The 15,824-nt window shown below is 46.1% G+C and overlaps 1 protein-coding gene across 1 annotated transcript in view; it reads left to right on the plus strand.

The window, feature by feature from the left end:
* The window catches only part of LOC126424897 (GILT-like protein 1), a 128,158-nt gene that overhangs the window by 21,565 nt on the left and 90,769 nt on the right, over window positions 1-15,824 (plus strand). The window contains exon 3 of the mRNA XM_050087730.1: window positions 11,606-11,779. Within this exon, the coding sequence (XP_049943687.1) occupies window positions 11,606-11,779 (174 nt within the window). The remainder of the gene's footprint in view (window positions 1-11,605; window positions 11,780-15,824) is intronic.

The following is a 15,824-nucleotide window of genomic DNA, read 5'->3' on the forward strand; positions in this document are numbered from 1 at the left end:
TAGGTGAGATAGGCAGTCGGGCCAACCATTCACGATCCGACGACAACCCAACTGACCGACAGTCAACGGACCAAGCGACAGGACGTCCCAACGGTCCACAACGAAACTCAAACGACACAATGTGAACAGTTGGGGCTGGCTGGTAGATTAAGTAAAGACTTAACTTTCGTGTCCGGCATCGGTGAGCCACGGGCCTCGTAGCAATGGGAACAGCCCCTCACACTCTGACCCGCGTAGAGACCGCCCGGCCAAACTACGTCCCGCGGAGAATGCTCCAGGCCAACCGACCAACTGCCCGGGCTCGGAAACGGTGAAAGGAACAAGTATACGTCGGCCGATGAGACGACCAACCGAACGACCAACCAATGGTACTCCCGCTCCAATCTCCTTCCGTCGGACAGTTCATGTGTGTCGCCAGCGGTCGGCGAGCACTGGCTGTCGGCGCCTCACCGGCGCTCCGTCCCCGACTTCACTGCTGCTGCGTCCCGACTGCACTGCTGGTCCGTCCCGAACTGACTCCAGACACACGGCGACCCGGAAACACTATTGGTCGCTCCAGCGATGGTACGACATTGCACTTATCGATACGCGCTGCTGCTGCCGCCCACGGGCAAGTAAGGCAGGAAGTTAGTGACGCCAGTAAATGGAATAAGAAGACGAGGCGGCAGTACCGTAATAGAAGATGACAAACAATAAGTGGGATAAACGCGAGCCGTGCACGGCTCAGTGGGGTTACAAGAATTTACTGAAGTACAAAAAATGTATTTTAATAAAATTTACATGCATTTTAGTATAGGTCTTGTATTATTTTTCCACATAGTCACCATTTACCTAAATACATTTTGTCATCTGTGGGACGAGTTTTTTGAATCCTGAGTTTTAGAAATCTCCCGCCTCCTTTTTCAGCCAGTTCTTCACTTCGATTTTCATCTCGTCGTCGTCGGAAGAGTGTTTTCCACGAAAGTGTTCCTTCAATTTAGTGAACAGTCACTAGGTGCGAGATTGGGGCTGTGAGAGGGGTTGCTAAAAACTTCCCAACCAACGGCTCTTGTGTTACACGGGCGGTGTGCGGACAAGCAGTGTCATGAGGGAGACAGACTCCCGTTGCTAGCATACAGTGACATTTGTTTTGTATGGCTCTGCGAAGTTCCTCCACGGTCTCACAGTATCTTGCAGCATTTATTGTTTCACCTCTTTCCAAAACAACCAACGAACAGAACCCTTATCCTGTCCCAAAACACTGACACCATGATTTTCCGTGCTGTTTGCTGAGTTTTGAACTTTTTGGCTGAAGGAGAATGAGTATGGCGCCACTACATTGATTGTCGTTTGCTCTCTTGAGTACGGTGATAAGCCCAAGTATCATCCCCTGACACTATAGAGTAGAGAAAAGCCTCGCCTTCAGTCTCAAAACGGTCAGGAAATTCACCAGCAGCACTGACTGTTTATTTTGTGTGCTTCGGTAAGCATTTCGGCAACCCATCGCGCACACAACTTGCGATGATTTATTCGATCACTTACGACGTTGTGAAATGTTTGGACAAACTGCTTGCAGGTCGTCAGTTGTCGAACGGCGATCAGAGAGATGTCCAATTTCCTGCTCCACATCATCAGTCGCAACAGACGGCCTTCCGCTTCTGTCTTCATCGTGAATTTCTGTCCATCCAGAATTGAAATTCCGTACATATTTTGGACATGCAGCCTTTACATTTCGTGCTCTCCACAAACTAAAACAATTTCGCTATGAATCGCAGCGACGTTCATGCCCTTAGCATTTAGGTAGCGAATTACTGAGCGCACTTCGCACTTGGCGGGAGCCGGAATGATGGCGCTCACTTCTGAGAGTCACCAGACAGTAATCGACAAGGAGGTTCGGAGGAGGAGGGAAGAATAACGAGAGCGGTGCCAGCAGACCCTCCTGAACGAGAAGACCTAGGACGCAGCGCCCAGACGGCGGGAGAACGGACGCTGTACCTGGACCGAGGCACCTGATGACGGCAACGTGGTCGATTGCCGAAATATTGTCTCCTATGCACACTCATACCAGGCTGTTCACCCGAGATTTATTTCGTCATAAAATACGCCTGGAGAAATTGAAGTATCACATCACATACCTGTACGGGGAGGAGATGTATCGCAGCATGAAAAGGATCGACAAGCTGTCATCGGAGAAGTCGTCTACTTAGCTCTTTTGTTTTTCTAATGAAGTGCCAAGAAGAACGTTTGGTACCGAATTTTGCTAAGGTCAAGCATCACATCGACTCAGCGGCGTCCAGAAGAATCAAGAAACGTGCCAGCCTAGCTTTGGTACGAGGGAGAATGGGAATGCTCGTTCCTTGCGCTGGCTTTCCGCGATGCGGCCGTCGTACCAACTTCCCACACGGACATTCCATGCTGAAGCTACATGCCTTATAACCTTAGTTTCCCTCGTGCAATGATCACGCGAGTTAACATCCATTGAGATGAGGTTTTCACCAAAATGTTGGCGATATGGTCCCAACATTGGTTGCACAACCTCGTTCCTGTTCCACGGGGAAGTGACATTACCCTCAACTATCAGGAGAGTTGTACGGTGCCCCATGTAATGCCATTCAGAACATTGCTCCACCACCACTTTGATGTGGGTCACAGAGTTGAAGGCATCCGATATTACCGGGTTATCTCCGGACATGTCGTCTGTGATTTATCAGGGTACAAACAGATCCGAGTTTCGTCCGTAAACAACACCTGACGTCACTCCGGGAGCGTCCTGTCTGCACGAATTCTTGCCCATCTGTAACGCAGTCCATGGCGTTGTGGTATACGACTTGGTGGTCATCAAAAGCGGAGATGACATCATACAATCGTCTCCCAACACTCTGATGTCAGACACGACGTCCTGTAGCTTCTTCTGACGCCGAATTCAATTCTGGACCACATTGCCCTTGGTCTGTATCACTCTAAAGTCGTAGATATCGAACATCCTGTGTTCCTGTCGAACGTGGACGGCCTGAGCGGCCTAAGTCCTCAACACTACCTGTACGAGGTGCATTCAGGTTCTAAGGCCTCCGATTTTTTTTCTCCGGACTGGAAAGAGACAGAAACATGCGCATTGTTTTAAAATGAGGTCGCGTTCATTGTCAATACGTCCGAGAGATAGCAGCACCGTACGGCAGATGGAATTTTACCGCCAGCGGCGAGAATGAGAACTGTTTTAAATACTTAAAATGGCGACGTTTTCCTTACTTGAACAGCGTGCAATCATTCGTTTTCTGAATTTGCGTGGTATGAAACCAATTGAAATTCATCGACAGTTGAAGGAGACATGTGGTGATGGAGTTATGGATGTGTCGAAAGTGCGTTCGTGGGTGCGACAGTTTAATGAAGGCAGAACATCGTGTGACAATAAACCGAAACAACCTCGGGCTCGCACAAGCCGGTCTGACGACATGATCGAGAAAGTGGAGAGAATTGTTTTGGGGGATCGCCGAATGACTGTTGAACAGATCGCCTCCAGAGTTGGCATTTCTGTGGGTTCTGTGCACACAATTCTGCATGACGACCTGAAAATGCGAAAAGTGTCCTCCAGGTGGGTGCCACGAATGCTGACGGACGACCACACGGCTGCCCGTGTGGCATGTTGCCGAGCAATGTTGACGTGCAACGACAGCATGAATGGGACTTTCTTTTTGTCGGTTGTGACAATGGATGAGATGTGGATGTCATTTTTCAATCCAGAAACAAAGCGCCAGTCAGCTCAATGGAAGCAAACAGATTCACCGCCACCAAAAAAATTTCGGGTAACCGCCAGTGCTGAAAAAATGGTGGTGTCCATGTTCTGGGACAGTGAGGGCTTCCAAAGGGCACTACGGTAACAGGTGCATCCTACGAAAATGTTTTGAAGAACAAATTCCTTCCTGCACTGCAACAAAAACGTCCGGGAAGGGCTGCGGGTGTGCTGTTTCACCAAGACAACGCACCCGCACATCGAGCTAATGTTATGCAACAGTTTCTTCGTGATAACAACTTTGAAGTGATTCCTCATGCTCCCTACTCACCTGACCTGGCTCCTAGTGACTTTTGGCTTTTTCCAACAATGAAAGACACTCTCCGTGGCCGCACATTCACCAGCCGTGCTGCTATTGCCTCATCGATTTTCCAGTGGTCAAAACAGACTCCTAAAGAAGCCTTCGCCGCTGCCATGGAATCATGGCGTCAGCGTTGTGAAAAATGTGTACGTCTGCAGGGCGATTACGTCGAGAAGTAACGCCAGTTTCATCGATTTCGGGTGAGTAGTTAATTAGAAAAAAAATCAGAGACCTTAGAACTTGAATGCACCTCGTAAATTGGAACCAATCGCACACGTCACTTTCACACGTCGAGCAACTTCCCCAATAGATGATTCTTCAGCGCGTAATATTATGATGCGGATACGATCATTGGTCACGACTGACTTTCGTGGCATGAAGGATGTCCACTACACTGCTCCAGAGGCGTCTCTGATGCGTCCTTACTGGTGCTTTACTTTCAACTGAAACACTTCAGTGCTTTCGAGTGCCGGCCGGAGGTCGCAGGTGCGAATCCTGTCTCGGGCATGAATGTGTGTGTTGTCCTTAGGTTAGTTAGGTTTAAGTAGTTCTAAGTTCTAGGGGACTGATGACCTCTGCAGTTGAGTCCCATAGTGCTCAGAGCCATTTGCTTTCGAGTGCGGTGTTCCACCGTAGGTAGCGCTCATGGTAACTGTGTGTATGTTTACAAACAATGTCAGCGGTGACCTTCCGATCATTACAGGAACAGTCACAATAGCAGCACACGTCGGGACGATACAACACTTTTGCCGATGTGTGTATATACAACCACCTACATATCACCCCCATAGGGATCCCGAAGACAATGTTAGACTAATTACAACACGCACAGAGACATTTACCAAGCAATCACTCTTCCCGCGCCCCATTCGTGGATGGTACGGGAAGAAGCCGTAATAACAGGTACAGTGGTAAGTGCCCTCTACCTTGGACTTGACAGTAGTCTGCAGAGTATGGATGTAGATGTACAAGCGAAGATTCCACTGGATGGAATGTTCTAGAACAACATTGCCGCAGCTGTCCGTTATTACGTAAGTGACCTCTATTAATGTAAAGGAAACAGGAATGACTTAGACGTAAGGTAGCTGCTGATACGACATAAATAGAATTTACGTGTCATTGTGGGAAAACCAATACGATCGCCATGTCGTCATCTTTAGCTCTTTCATACGTGAACAATGCTCCTAACGTCTGGTTAATGGAATGGAATGTGTGTGAAATCTTATGGGACTTAATTGCTAAGGTCATGTCCCTAAGCTTACACACTACTTAACCTAAATTATCCTAAGGACAAACACACACACCCATGCCCGAGGGAGGACTCGAACCTCCGCCGGGACCAGCCGCACAGTTCATGACTGCAGCGTCGCAGACCGCTCGGCTAATCCCGCGCGGCGTCTGCTTAACAATTCATGTATTTGCATTGTACATTTTGTAAAAAATCAATGGCACAGAAGTAAAGACTGGCAAAAAAAATGTGTGTACTCCGCGCTGTAGTAACATACATACATAAAGATATAGCTGAGAATACGAATCAGCGTTTAGCACAGCAACCAGCAGGTAGAGAGCAAAGAAATAATAAAAGTACCTTTTATTTCATATGTCTCGGAACAAAACTTGTACTATTATAATATCAGTAGTTTCGCAAAATTAGTACGAGATTGTAGTTACTATTGATATTATTATAGTACATGTTTTTGTGCCTTTATTTTACCGAAATTCTCAATAAGTCGTTGAAATCTGTTTCATTTAAAAATTTTCTTTCAATTGATAAAATTCGTCGTAGAGCGAATATGTTTTGTATTAGCTTCAGTTTAGAAAACCTATTCGCATTATGTGATTGAGGCGCATATGGTCAAGAACTACTGGATTATAAGTGCTGTTCAGGGTAATGATTCACTGAATTTCCATTTAGTTAGATGGCTGTATATCTAACAGAGACGTACACACTTCTATCGGTTGCGCATAGTTGCCTGTAACACCTTTTTACTTCTTGCAGGATCTGCTCCTTTAGGAACTCATCGTAAATCTCTACCAGGCTCCCTAATGCTACAGCCAAAGCGTCATCGGAAGTTTTAAGCACAAATTTTGTTTCAACAATTTGGAAACTTTTGGTGGTTTCCTTCACGGTGCGAATATTCTTATATAAATTGATCTGTGCATTCAGACATTGAGCGACGAACTTCTTCCTGTATCGGTAATCCAACGTCATTAGCTACTTCGCCCACCATTATTTTATTTACTCTTTTTTTCCTCGTCCGGTCAGTGTTAATATCCATATGATTGCATTTTTAGTGCAAAAAGTAACACCATTGTCTGTAATAGTTCTTCGTTCCGTCATTAAAACCTCATTCAGGATTTTCAATTTTTTATACAAAGTTATCTTTGGAAATTGTACATATCATTGGACAAAATTTATTTCCTTCAGTATCATGTACCTAAAGCGTATGTAGGTCAAAAAGGTGAAATCACATATAGATGGAAGGAGCAAGCGTGCTGCAAATCTTGTATCAATGTATGAATTGAATGGATCTTGCGCATCTTCCAAATTGCTCAAAACTGTTTCCAAGTTTCCTTCTATTGCTATTGCTGAATTGTAATGAGCACTCCAATGCGTACCAAACAATCGTTTCAAGCGAGCTTTTTTTCTTTTTTTTTCAACAAGTAATTCCCATCTGTATGTAGAAGACGAGAACAATGATTATAACTTCTCTACAGTCCCAAAACAGGTCACGCTAGAGGGAAGACTAGAGAATGCATATTATTAGCGCAGGGTGTGAATAGAGCTTTCGGACTGACTTATCGAATTTTCCGTTGTACTCCTGCATGTACACCCGACACATGCCATTGTCATAATACTGAGACCTGCATAAGGCAGAATGCAGCCCACCTTTTTTCCAACTGCTATTGAATATCCTTTGACATACTCTCTATTTCACCCAGTTGGATTTTCATATTCATAAAATAAAAACCGCCTTGGTAGCAGCAGACCTTAACGTGACTATTTCCGGGATGGAGAGGTATGCCAGCAGAGATCGAATCCAGCCAGCAGATGAACGACGAGGTATCGGTGCGTTGACCAGCCGGTGTGGTTTTTAGGCGGTTTCCCACGTCCCACGAGGAGAATACTGACCTGGTTCGCATGTTCTGCCTCGGATACACTCTACGCATACGATTAGAACACTTTGTCACACTTGCACCCAGTATTTACTGTATACACGTAGTAGGTACACTGCTTTCATCTTGGAGGGCGAGTATGAGACTAATGACCTCAGCTGTTTGGTCTCCTTAAACGCTTACACAGAGTCAACGTAAAATAAACTACATAATAGTTACACTGTTGGCCACTAAAATTGCTACACCCAGAAGAAATGCAGATGATAAACGGGAATTCATTGGACAAATATATTATACTAGAACTGACATGTGATTACATTTTCACGCAGTTTGGGTGCATAGATCCTGAGACATCAGTACCCAGAACAACCACCACTGGCTGTAATAACGGACTTGATACGCTAGGGCATTGAGTCAAACAGAGCTTGGACGGCGTGTACAGGTACAGTTGCCAATGCAGCTTCAACACGACACCACAGTTCATCAAGAGTAATGACTCGAGCCAGTTGCTCGGCCACCACTGACTAGATGTTTTCAATTGGTGAGAGGTCTGGAGAATGTGCTGGCCATGGCAGCAGTCGAACATTTTCTGTATCCAGAAAGGGCCGTACAGGACCTGCAACACGTGGTCGTGCATTATCCTGCTGAAATGTAGAGTTTCACAGGGATCGAATGAAGGGTAGAGGCACGATTCATAACCCATCTGAAATGTAACGTCCACTTTTCAAAGTGCCGTCAGTGCGAACAAGAGGTGACCGAGACGTGCAACCAATGGCACCCCATACCATCACGCCGGGTGATACGCCAGTATGGCGATGACGAATACACGCTACCGCTGTGCGTTCACAGCGATGTCGCAAAATACGGATGCGTCCATCATGATACTGTAAACATAACCTGGATTCATCCGAAAAAATGTCGTTTGGCCATTCGTGCTACCAGGTTCGTCGTTGAGTACACCATCGCAGGCGCTCCTGTCTCTGATGCAGCGTCAAGGGTAACCGCAGCCATGGTCTCCGAGCTGATAGTTCATGCTGCTGCAAACATCGTCGAACTGTTCGTGCAGATGGTTGTTGTCTTGCAAACGTCCTCATCTGTTGACTCAAGGATCGAGACGTGGCTGCACGATCCGATCCGTTACAGCCATGCGGATAAGATGCCTGTCATCTCGACGGCTAGTGATACGAGGCCGTTGGGATCCAGCACGGCGTTCCGTATTACCCTCCTGAACCCACCGATTTCATATTCTGCGAACAGTCTATTCTGCTAACAGTCGCCGGCCGCGGTGGTCTAGCGGTTCTAGGCGCTCAGTCCGGAACCGAGCGACTGCTACGGTCGCAGGTTCGAATCCTGCCGCGGGCATGGATGTGTGTGTTGTCCGTAGGTTAGTGAGGTTTAAGTAGTTCTAAGTTCTAGGGGACTGATGACCACAGATGTTAAGTCCCATAGTGCTCAGAGCCAGCCAAGTCTGCTAACAGTCATTGGATCTTGACCAACGCGAGCAGCAATGTCGCGATACCATAAACCGCAATGGCTATAGACTACAATCCGACCTTCATCAAAGTCGGAAACATGATGGTACGCATTTCTCCTGCTTACACGAGGCATCACAACAACGTTTCACCAGGCAACGCCGGTCAACTGCTGTTTGTGTATGAGAAATAGGTTGGAAACTTTCCTCATGTCAGCATGTTGTAGGTGTCGCCACTGGCGCCAACCTTGTGTGAATGCTCTTAAAAGCTAATCATTTGCATATCACAGCATCTTCTTCCTGTCGGTTAAATTTCGCGTCTGTAGCACGTCATCTTCGTGGTGTAGCAATTTTAATGGCCAATAGTGTATGAAGGAGAAACGACTGCAGGATCGATAATTAGAACACCCAGAATGGATTGCAGACTTAGCATTGCAAGTGGACTTGACTGCAACTGTCCACAGTCAGACGTTGCAAGGTAACTTTTTCTGATTTGATGGGAATGCATTTAAAAAGAAAACCGCGCTGTAGACTGTCAAAAACAACCCACTTCCCTAGAATCTTCGGTGATAAAGAAAACGCGAAGTTTGAACAATTCGTTGTTGTCTTGACAAAACTAGAAGGACAAGTCTTACACCTCTTTCCGTACCGCTTTCGAGACCGTTTGCCGGTTCAACTGAAAGTGCCACAGTGCATGCGCCGATCTAACTGATTGACCTGCAAGGTAATTCCAGTTTTAATGACAAACCTTTTTACGTTAAAACTGGCTACGACAGCTGCATTGCTTTCCTCATGTAGCGTTTCCAAGTCTCCATAATCAGACTGCAAAAGTGCTGAAGTAGTTCGATCGACATATTTGTGTGAAACACTTTTTTTCGATTATGAAACTAAATAAGCCACGACTACGTGGAACCTGAGCGCTAAGCTCTGTGAAATTGTCTGTGTCTGTACGTATGCTGACAGTTTGTACCACATAAAAATTATGTTTTCAGTCACCCAAAGGTTCTTACATAATACTGACAATTTGTTTTGTTTGTGACCTACACTGAAGAGCCTAAGATACTGGTACACCTGCCTAACATCGTGTAGGGCCCCCGCGAGCACACAGAAGTGAAGCAACATCATGTGGCATGGATTCGCTCAATGTCTGAAGTAGTGCTGGAGGGAACTGACAGCATGAATCCTGCAGGGCTGTCCATAAATCCGTAAGAGTACGAGGGGCTGGAAATCTCTTCTGTACAGCACGGTGCAAGGCATCCCAGATAAGCTCAATAATGTTCAGAGTATGGTTGGCAGCGGAAGTGTTTAAACTCAGACCTCCTGGAATTGCCAAAGTCCGTCGGAGTGCGCAGTGGACATGAATGGATGCAGGTGATCAGACAGTATGCTTACGTACGTGTCACCTGTCAGAATCGTAACTAGACATGTCTAAGGTCCCATATCACTCCAGCTGCACACAGTCCTCACAATGACAGAGCCTACACCAGCTTGAACAGACCTCTGCTGACATGCAGGGTCCATCGGTTAATGGGGTTGTCTCCATACCCGTATACACCCATCCGCTTGATTCAATTTGAAACGACACTCGACCGACCAGCCAACACGTTTCCAGTCACCAACAGTCCAATGTCACTGTGGACAGTCCCAGGCAAGCCATAAAGCTTTGTGTCGTGCAGTCATCAAGGGTACATGAGTGGGCTTTCGGCTCCGAAAGCCCATATCGATCATGTTTCGTTGAATGGTTAGGTTCACACGCTGTCACTTGTTGATGGCCCAGCATTGAAATCTGCATCAGTTTGCGGAAGGGTTGCACTACTCTTCAGTCATCGTTGGTCCCGTATTTGCAGGATCTTTTTCCGGCCGCAGTGATGTTGGAGATTTGATGTTTTACCGGATTCCTGATATTCACGGTACACTCGTGAAATGGTCATACGGGAAGATCCCCACTTCATCGCTACCTCGGAAATGCTGTCCCATTGCTCATGCGCTGACTATAGCATCAGTTCAAACTCATTTAAATCTTGGTAAGCTGCCATTGCAGCAGCAGTAAGCGATCTAACAATTGCAACAGACACTTATTGTCTTATGTAGACGTTGCCGATCGCAGCGCCGTATTCTGCCTGTTTACATATCTCTGCAATTTGAATACGTATCCCTATACCAGTTTCTTTGGCGCTTCAGTGTATCTGAAATATAAAACCATGCACTGCCATTTAAATGCGGCGTGTTTGTGGTTTTCCCTTCTTCCCCCTCGACGCGCAATTAGACAGCGTGCCGCGCTGGTGGGGGAAATGTGCAGCGACGTTGCGCTCTTTGACACTCGTACCGGGGCACGCTGAATTCTTGGCCACCCGTGCCTTAGAGTATAGGTAAAATCTTCATATTTTCACTTCTATGCTTTGCTCATGTTTAAATTTAAGAAATAGTGTGAACTGATAACACAAACTTGTGTAATTTGCGTATCTTGGTGTTTATTAAAACTTTGTGTTGAAAAATTGCGACAGGTTGAGCTTTTAATTCCATGAATTTACGATTAAGTACCGGTATGGAATGTAAACAAGTGTTTTAGATGGCCAAACAGAGAACAAACTCCGGAAGCGAAATAAAAAATGGTTAAAATGGCTCTGAGCACTATGGGACCTAGGATCTGCGGTCATCAGTCCCCTAGACTTAGAACTACTTAAACCTAACTAACCTAAGGACATCACTCACATCCATGCCCGAGGCAGGATTTGAACCTGCGACCGTAGCAGCAGCGCGGTTCCGGACTGAAGCGTCTAGAACCGGTCGGCCACAGCGGCCGGCAGCGAAATAAAACGAAAAAAAATTACTCGAAATATAAAAACTCATTGACTAGTTTAATGACTTCATTGCTAATTTCTACAGTTTTGATTTACATGTGTTTATTTCACGTTGTGCGTATTCTCTACTTTTGCTTTTGTTTCCACAGACGTTTGAAACGCCAGAAGGATACAATTTCTCTTGCCAGCACGGTCCACGGGAGTGCGAGGGAAACAAAATCCACTCGTGTGCCATAGACGTCGTCGAGGATCAGACCTCTTTGGTAAAGCTGGTGGAGTGCACGATCCGCAACGAGACATTTCCTGAAGCCATTGGCGAGCAGGTAAGCTATTCACTCATCCGTACCGAGTTCCTTTGTAACCTCCCCACAGAATTATTTTAAATTAGTAACCAAGAACCAAGTGTAACCTCCGCACAAAAATAATAATTAAATGAATTTTATATATTGTAACCTCTGAACAAAATTGGCTCCCATTTATAATCTCTGTGCAGAAATGCATTCACATTTAATGTACCCACAAAATTCTTTTCTCATTTAATGTTAAGTTCGAAACAGAAAAATTCCTGAACCCAAAATAATTAAAAAAATTCAGTAACCTGGTAAATTTTATGACGACAGCAGCGCTGCGCCTCGGCCCTGTATTCTGAATTTAAAAAAAAGGAAAAAATTCTTACCTCAATAAAAACTGCGAATAAATCTGCTCTTACGTAAAAACTTTTCGGCACAGCTTCGTGCAATGCTGGGCTATATATTTTTTTGATTCTTGGAAGGAATGATCATGCATTGGAAATATTCTTTAAATTCAAATGAATGCTTTTCTTAAGAAAATTACTTTATATTACAACAATTATTATTGGGGCATTTTTTAAAAAGAAATTAATGACAGTTAATATACATTACTAGATATGCGCAAGGCTGCTTCTTTACCTTCTACAATAATACTCATCCTCCAGAGTCCCGACCAGAGCAGACTGCCGACACGCGCAGGCACGCGCCGACTACTGTCGACTCACGCAGACTACTCAAGACTAATGCCCTAGCGACAAGCAACAACTAACTACATACTACTCTCTGGTCAGAGACTCTGCCATGCCTCGCCCATCGCCGGCAACGCATCCGTCTTACACCTTTCAATCGACTCACTTTGGCTGTGATCATACAGTGAGCACTCGATGACAGAAAACTCTCGTCTTCCGGTTCCTATGCTGCCATAAACAGACGTTTTGGCGGGTATACCACGTGTAGTAGTATGAAACCGGAATTTGGTTGCAATAATTACACGTCTGTTGTTTGAAACTGATAAACAATATTTTATTCAAAATAATCTTCATTGCTATTTATACATTTCTCCCACCTCTCCGGCAGGCTATAAATGCCGCGCCAAAAAAGACGTTCCTCTTTTGAAGCAAACCACTCAGCAAGCCATTTTCAAACGAACTGAAGCGCTGTTCAGTGAGAGCGTGTCCCAGTCATGTAAGCAGATGATAAGCAGACGGAGCCAAGTCTGAGGATTAAGCCGCATGCGCTAGTAGTTCCCAACTGAACGCCTCGACCGTTTCCCTAACCCGCTTTGCTGTGTGTGATGGGGCGTTATCATGGAGCAATATGGCTTTGTCTTGCCTTTTTCCACATTCCGGTAGTTTTTCACGTAATGCTCGATTAAAATCGATAATTTGCTGTTGGTAGCAATCAGTGTCAACGGTTTCAACAGGGTTTAGCAGCTCTTAATAGATGACACCCTTCTGATGCCACCAAACACAGAGCATTGTCTTCTTTCCAAAGCGATTTGGTCTTGCAGTGGATGTCGATGGCTTGCCTGGATTCACCCACCCATGATTTACGACACTTAGGATTCCAAATACACTCCTGGAAATTGAAATAAGAACACCGTGAATTCATTGTCCCAGGAAGGGGAAACTTTATTGACACATTCCTGGGGTCAGATACATCACATGATCACACTGACAGAACCACAGGCACATAGACACAGGCAACAGAGCATGCACAATGTCGGCACTAGTACAGTGTATATCCACCTTTCGCAGCAATGCACGCTGCTATTCTCCCATGGAGACGATCGTAGAGATGCTGGATGTAGTCCTGTGGAACGGCTTGCCATGCCATTTCCACCTGGCGCCTCAGTTGGACCAGCGTTCGTGTTGGACGTGCAGACCGCGTGAGACGATGCTTCATCCAGTCCCAAACATGCCCAATGGGGGACAGATCCGGAGATCTTGCTGGCCAGGGTAGTTGACTTACACCTTCTAGAGCACGTTGGGTGGCACGGGATACATGCGGACGTGCATTGTCCTGTTGGAACAGCAAGTTCCCTTGCCGGTCTAGGAATGGTAGAACGATGGGTTCGATGACGGTTTGGATGTACCGTGCACTATTCAGTGTCCCCTCGACGATCACCAGTGGTGTACGACCAGTGTAGGAGATCGCTCCCCACACCATGATGCCGGGTGTTGGCCCTGTGTGCCTCGGTCGTATGCAGTCCTCATTGTGGCGCTCACCTGCACGGCGCCAAACACGCATACGACCATCATTGGCACCAAGGCAGAAGCGACTCTCATCGCTGAAGACGACACGTCTCCATTCGTCCCTCCATTCACGCCTGTCGCGACACCACTGGAGGCGGGCTGCACGATGTTGGGGCGTGAGCGGAAGACGGCCTAACGGTGCGCGGGACCGTAGCCCAGCTTCATGGAGACGGTTGCGAATGGTCCTCGCCGATACCCCAGGAGCAACAGTGTCCCTAATTTGCTGGGAAGTGGCGGTGCGGTCCCCTACGGCACTGCGTAGGATCCTACGGTCTTGGCGTGCATCCGTGCGTCGCTGCGGTCCGGTCCCAGGTCGACGGGCACGTGCACCTTCCGCCGACCACTGGCGAGCTCCGTATGCCACGGCAAACTGGCTGACACTGACGGCGGCGGTGCACAAATGCTGCGCAGCTAGCGCCATTCGACGGCCAACACCGCGGTTCCTGGTGTGTCCGCTGTGCCGTGCGTGTGATCATTGCTTGTACAGCCCTCTCGCAGTGTCCGGAGCAAGTATGGTGGGTCTGACACACCGGTGTCAATGTGTTCTTTTTGCCATTTCCAGGAGTGTATATCCATTTTTTATCACCTGTCACTATTCGATAGAGAAACGACTTTCTTTTGTATCTGGCGAGCAGCATTTCAAAAATGGTATTTCGATTTGCTTGCTGTTTTTCATTCAGTTCGTGCGGAACCCATTTTCCCACTTTCTCCATCTTTCCCATAGCTTTCGACCGAAGAGAAACGGCTTTCTGCGTCACATTCAATTGTTCCAAGAGTTCCTGTTGAGTATGAGTATCACCTTAATCCGATAAGCCCTGCAATTCGTTGTCTTAGAACTTTTTCGGTCGTTTCCCGCGCTCGTCGTTTCTCACGTCAAAATCACCACTTTTGAATTTTTTCAACCACTCGAAACACTATGTTTCCCCAAGAGTATGTTCGCCGAAAGCTTCGACAAACACTCGATGCGACTCTGCAGCAGTTCTCTTCAACTGATAACAGAAAACCAATGCTGTTCGCAAATCGTAGTTCGTGGGCACAAAACTCGACATGTTTACGAGTTTGAAACAGTAGTCACCGATGTATGAAACTTGGGTTACTGTGTGCTGACATTCATCGTCAGCCGTTACAGGAAGCAGATGGCGCTGCAGACGCGGTCTCACGGGCTGTACACTGACGGCTAGCACCACCTATAGGGAACACAAGCTGGTACATTGTCGCGAATAAAACAGTGACCCGAATATAAAATAAATTTCCTTTACTTTACGTCTATGGTCACAAACTTTTTGTTAACAGATTACCGGTTTCGGACTATAATGACTATCTTCAGGTCTGTTTTATAAAAACAGATTTGAAGATGATCATTATAGACCGCAACTGGTAATCTGTTGAGATAAGTTTGTGACCATAGACGTAAAGTAAAGGAAATTTAATCTATAAGGAAATTCCGGTTTCATACTCTACACCTGGTTTTCTGCATATAAGATTTCTCTTACATTATTTGCTGTGATGAATACAGACCCTTTCGTCTGTAGAAGGGGAGGGGGGGGGGGGGCTAGGCATTAAGATTTGTAGGGTGTGGGGGGCGGGATGAATGCCGTAGGTTTCAAATTTTAGTGACATCGGGACTAATATGTAAAAAATTCTCTAAATCGTTAACATTTAATGAAATTATGTGTAGGTACTAAGTAGGTATAGCCTAAGGTAATTATCTTAAAGAATAAAATTATGAGAATCAGTAAAATAATACTATCTTATGGAAACTTACATTTACAGCAAATTTATGTGACAAGACTTTTTTACAGCATAGCTGTTGGTCACATCAA

This window comes from Schistocerca serialis, chromosome 10 (assembly GCF_023864345.2).
Source record: "Schistocerca serialis cubense isolate TAMUIC-IGC-003099 chromosome 10, iqSchSeri2.2, whole genome shotgun sequence".
Taxonomy (NCBI): Eukaryota; Metazoa; Arthropoda; class Insecta; order Orthoptera; family Acrididae; genus Schistocerca; species Schistocerca serialis.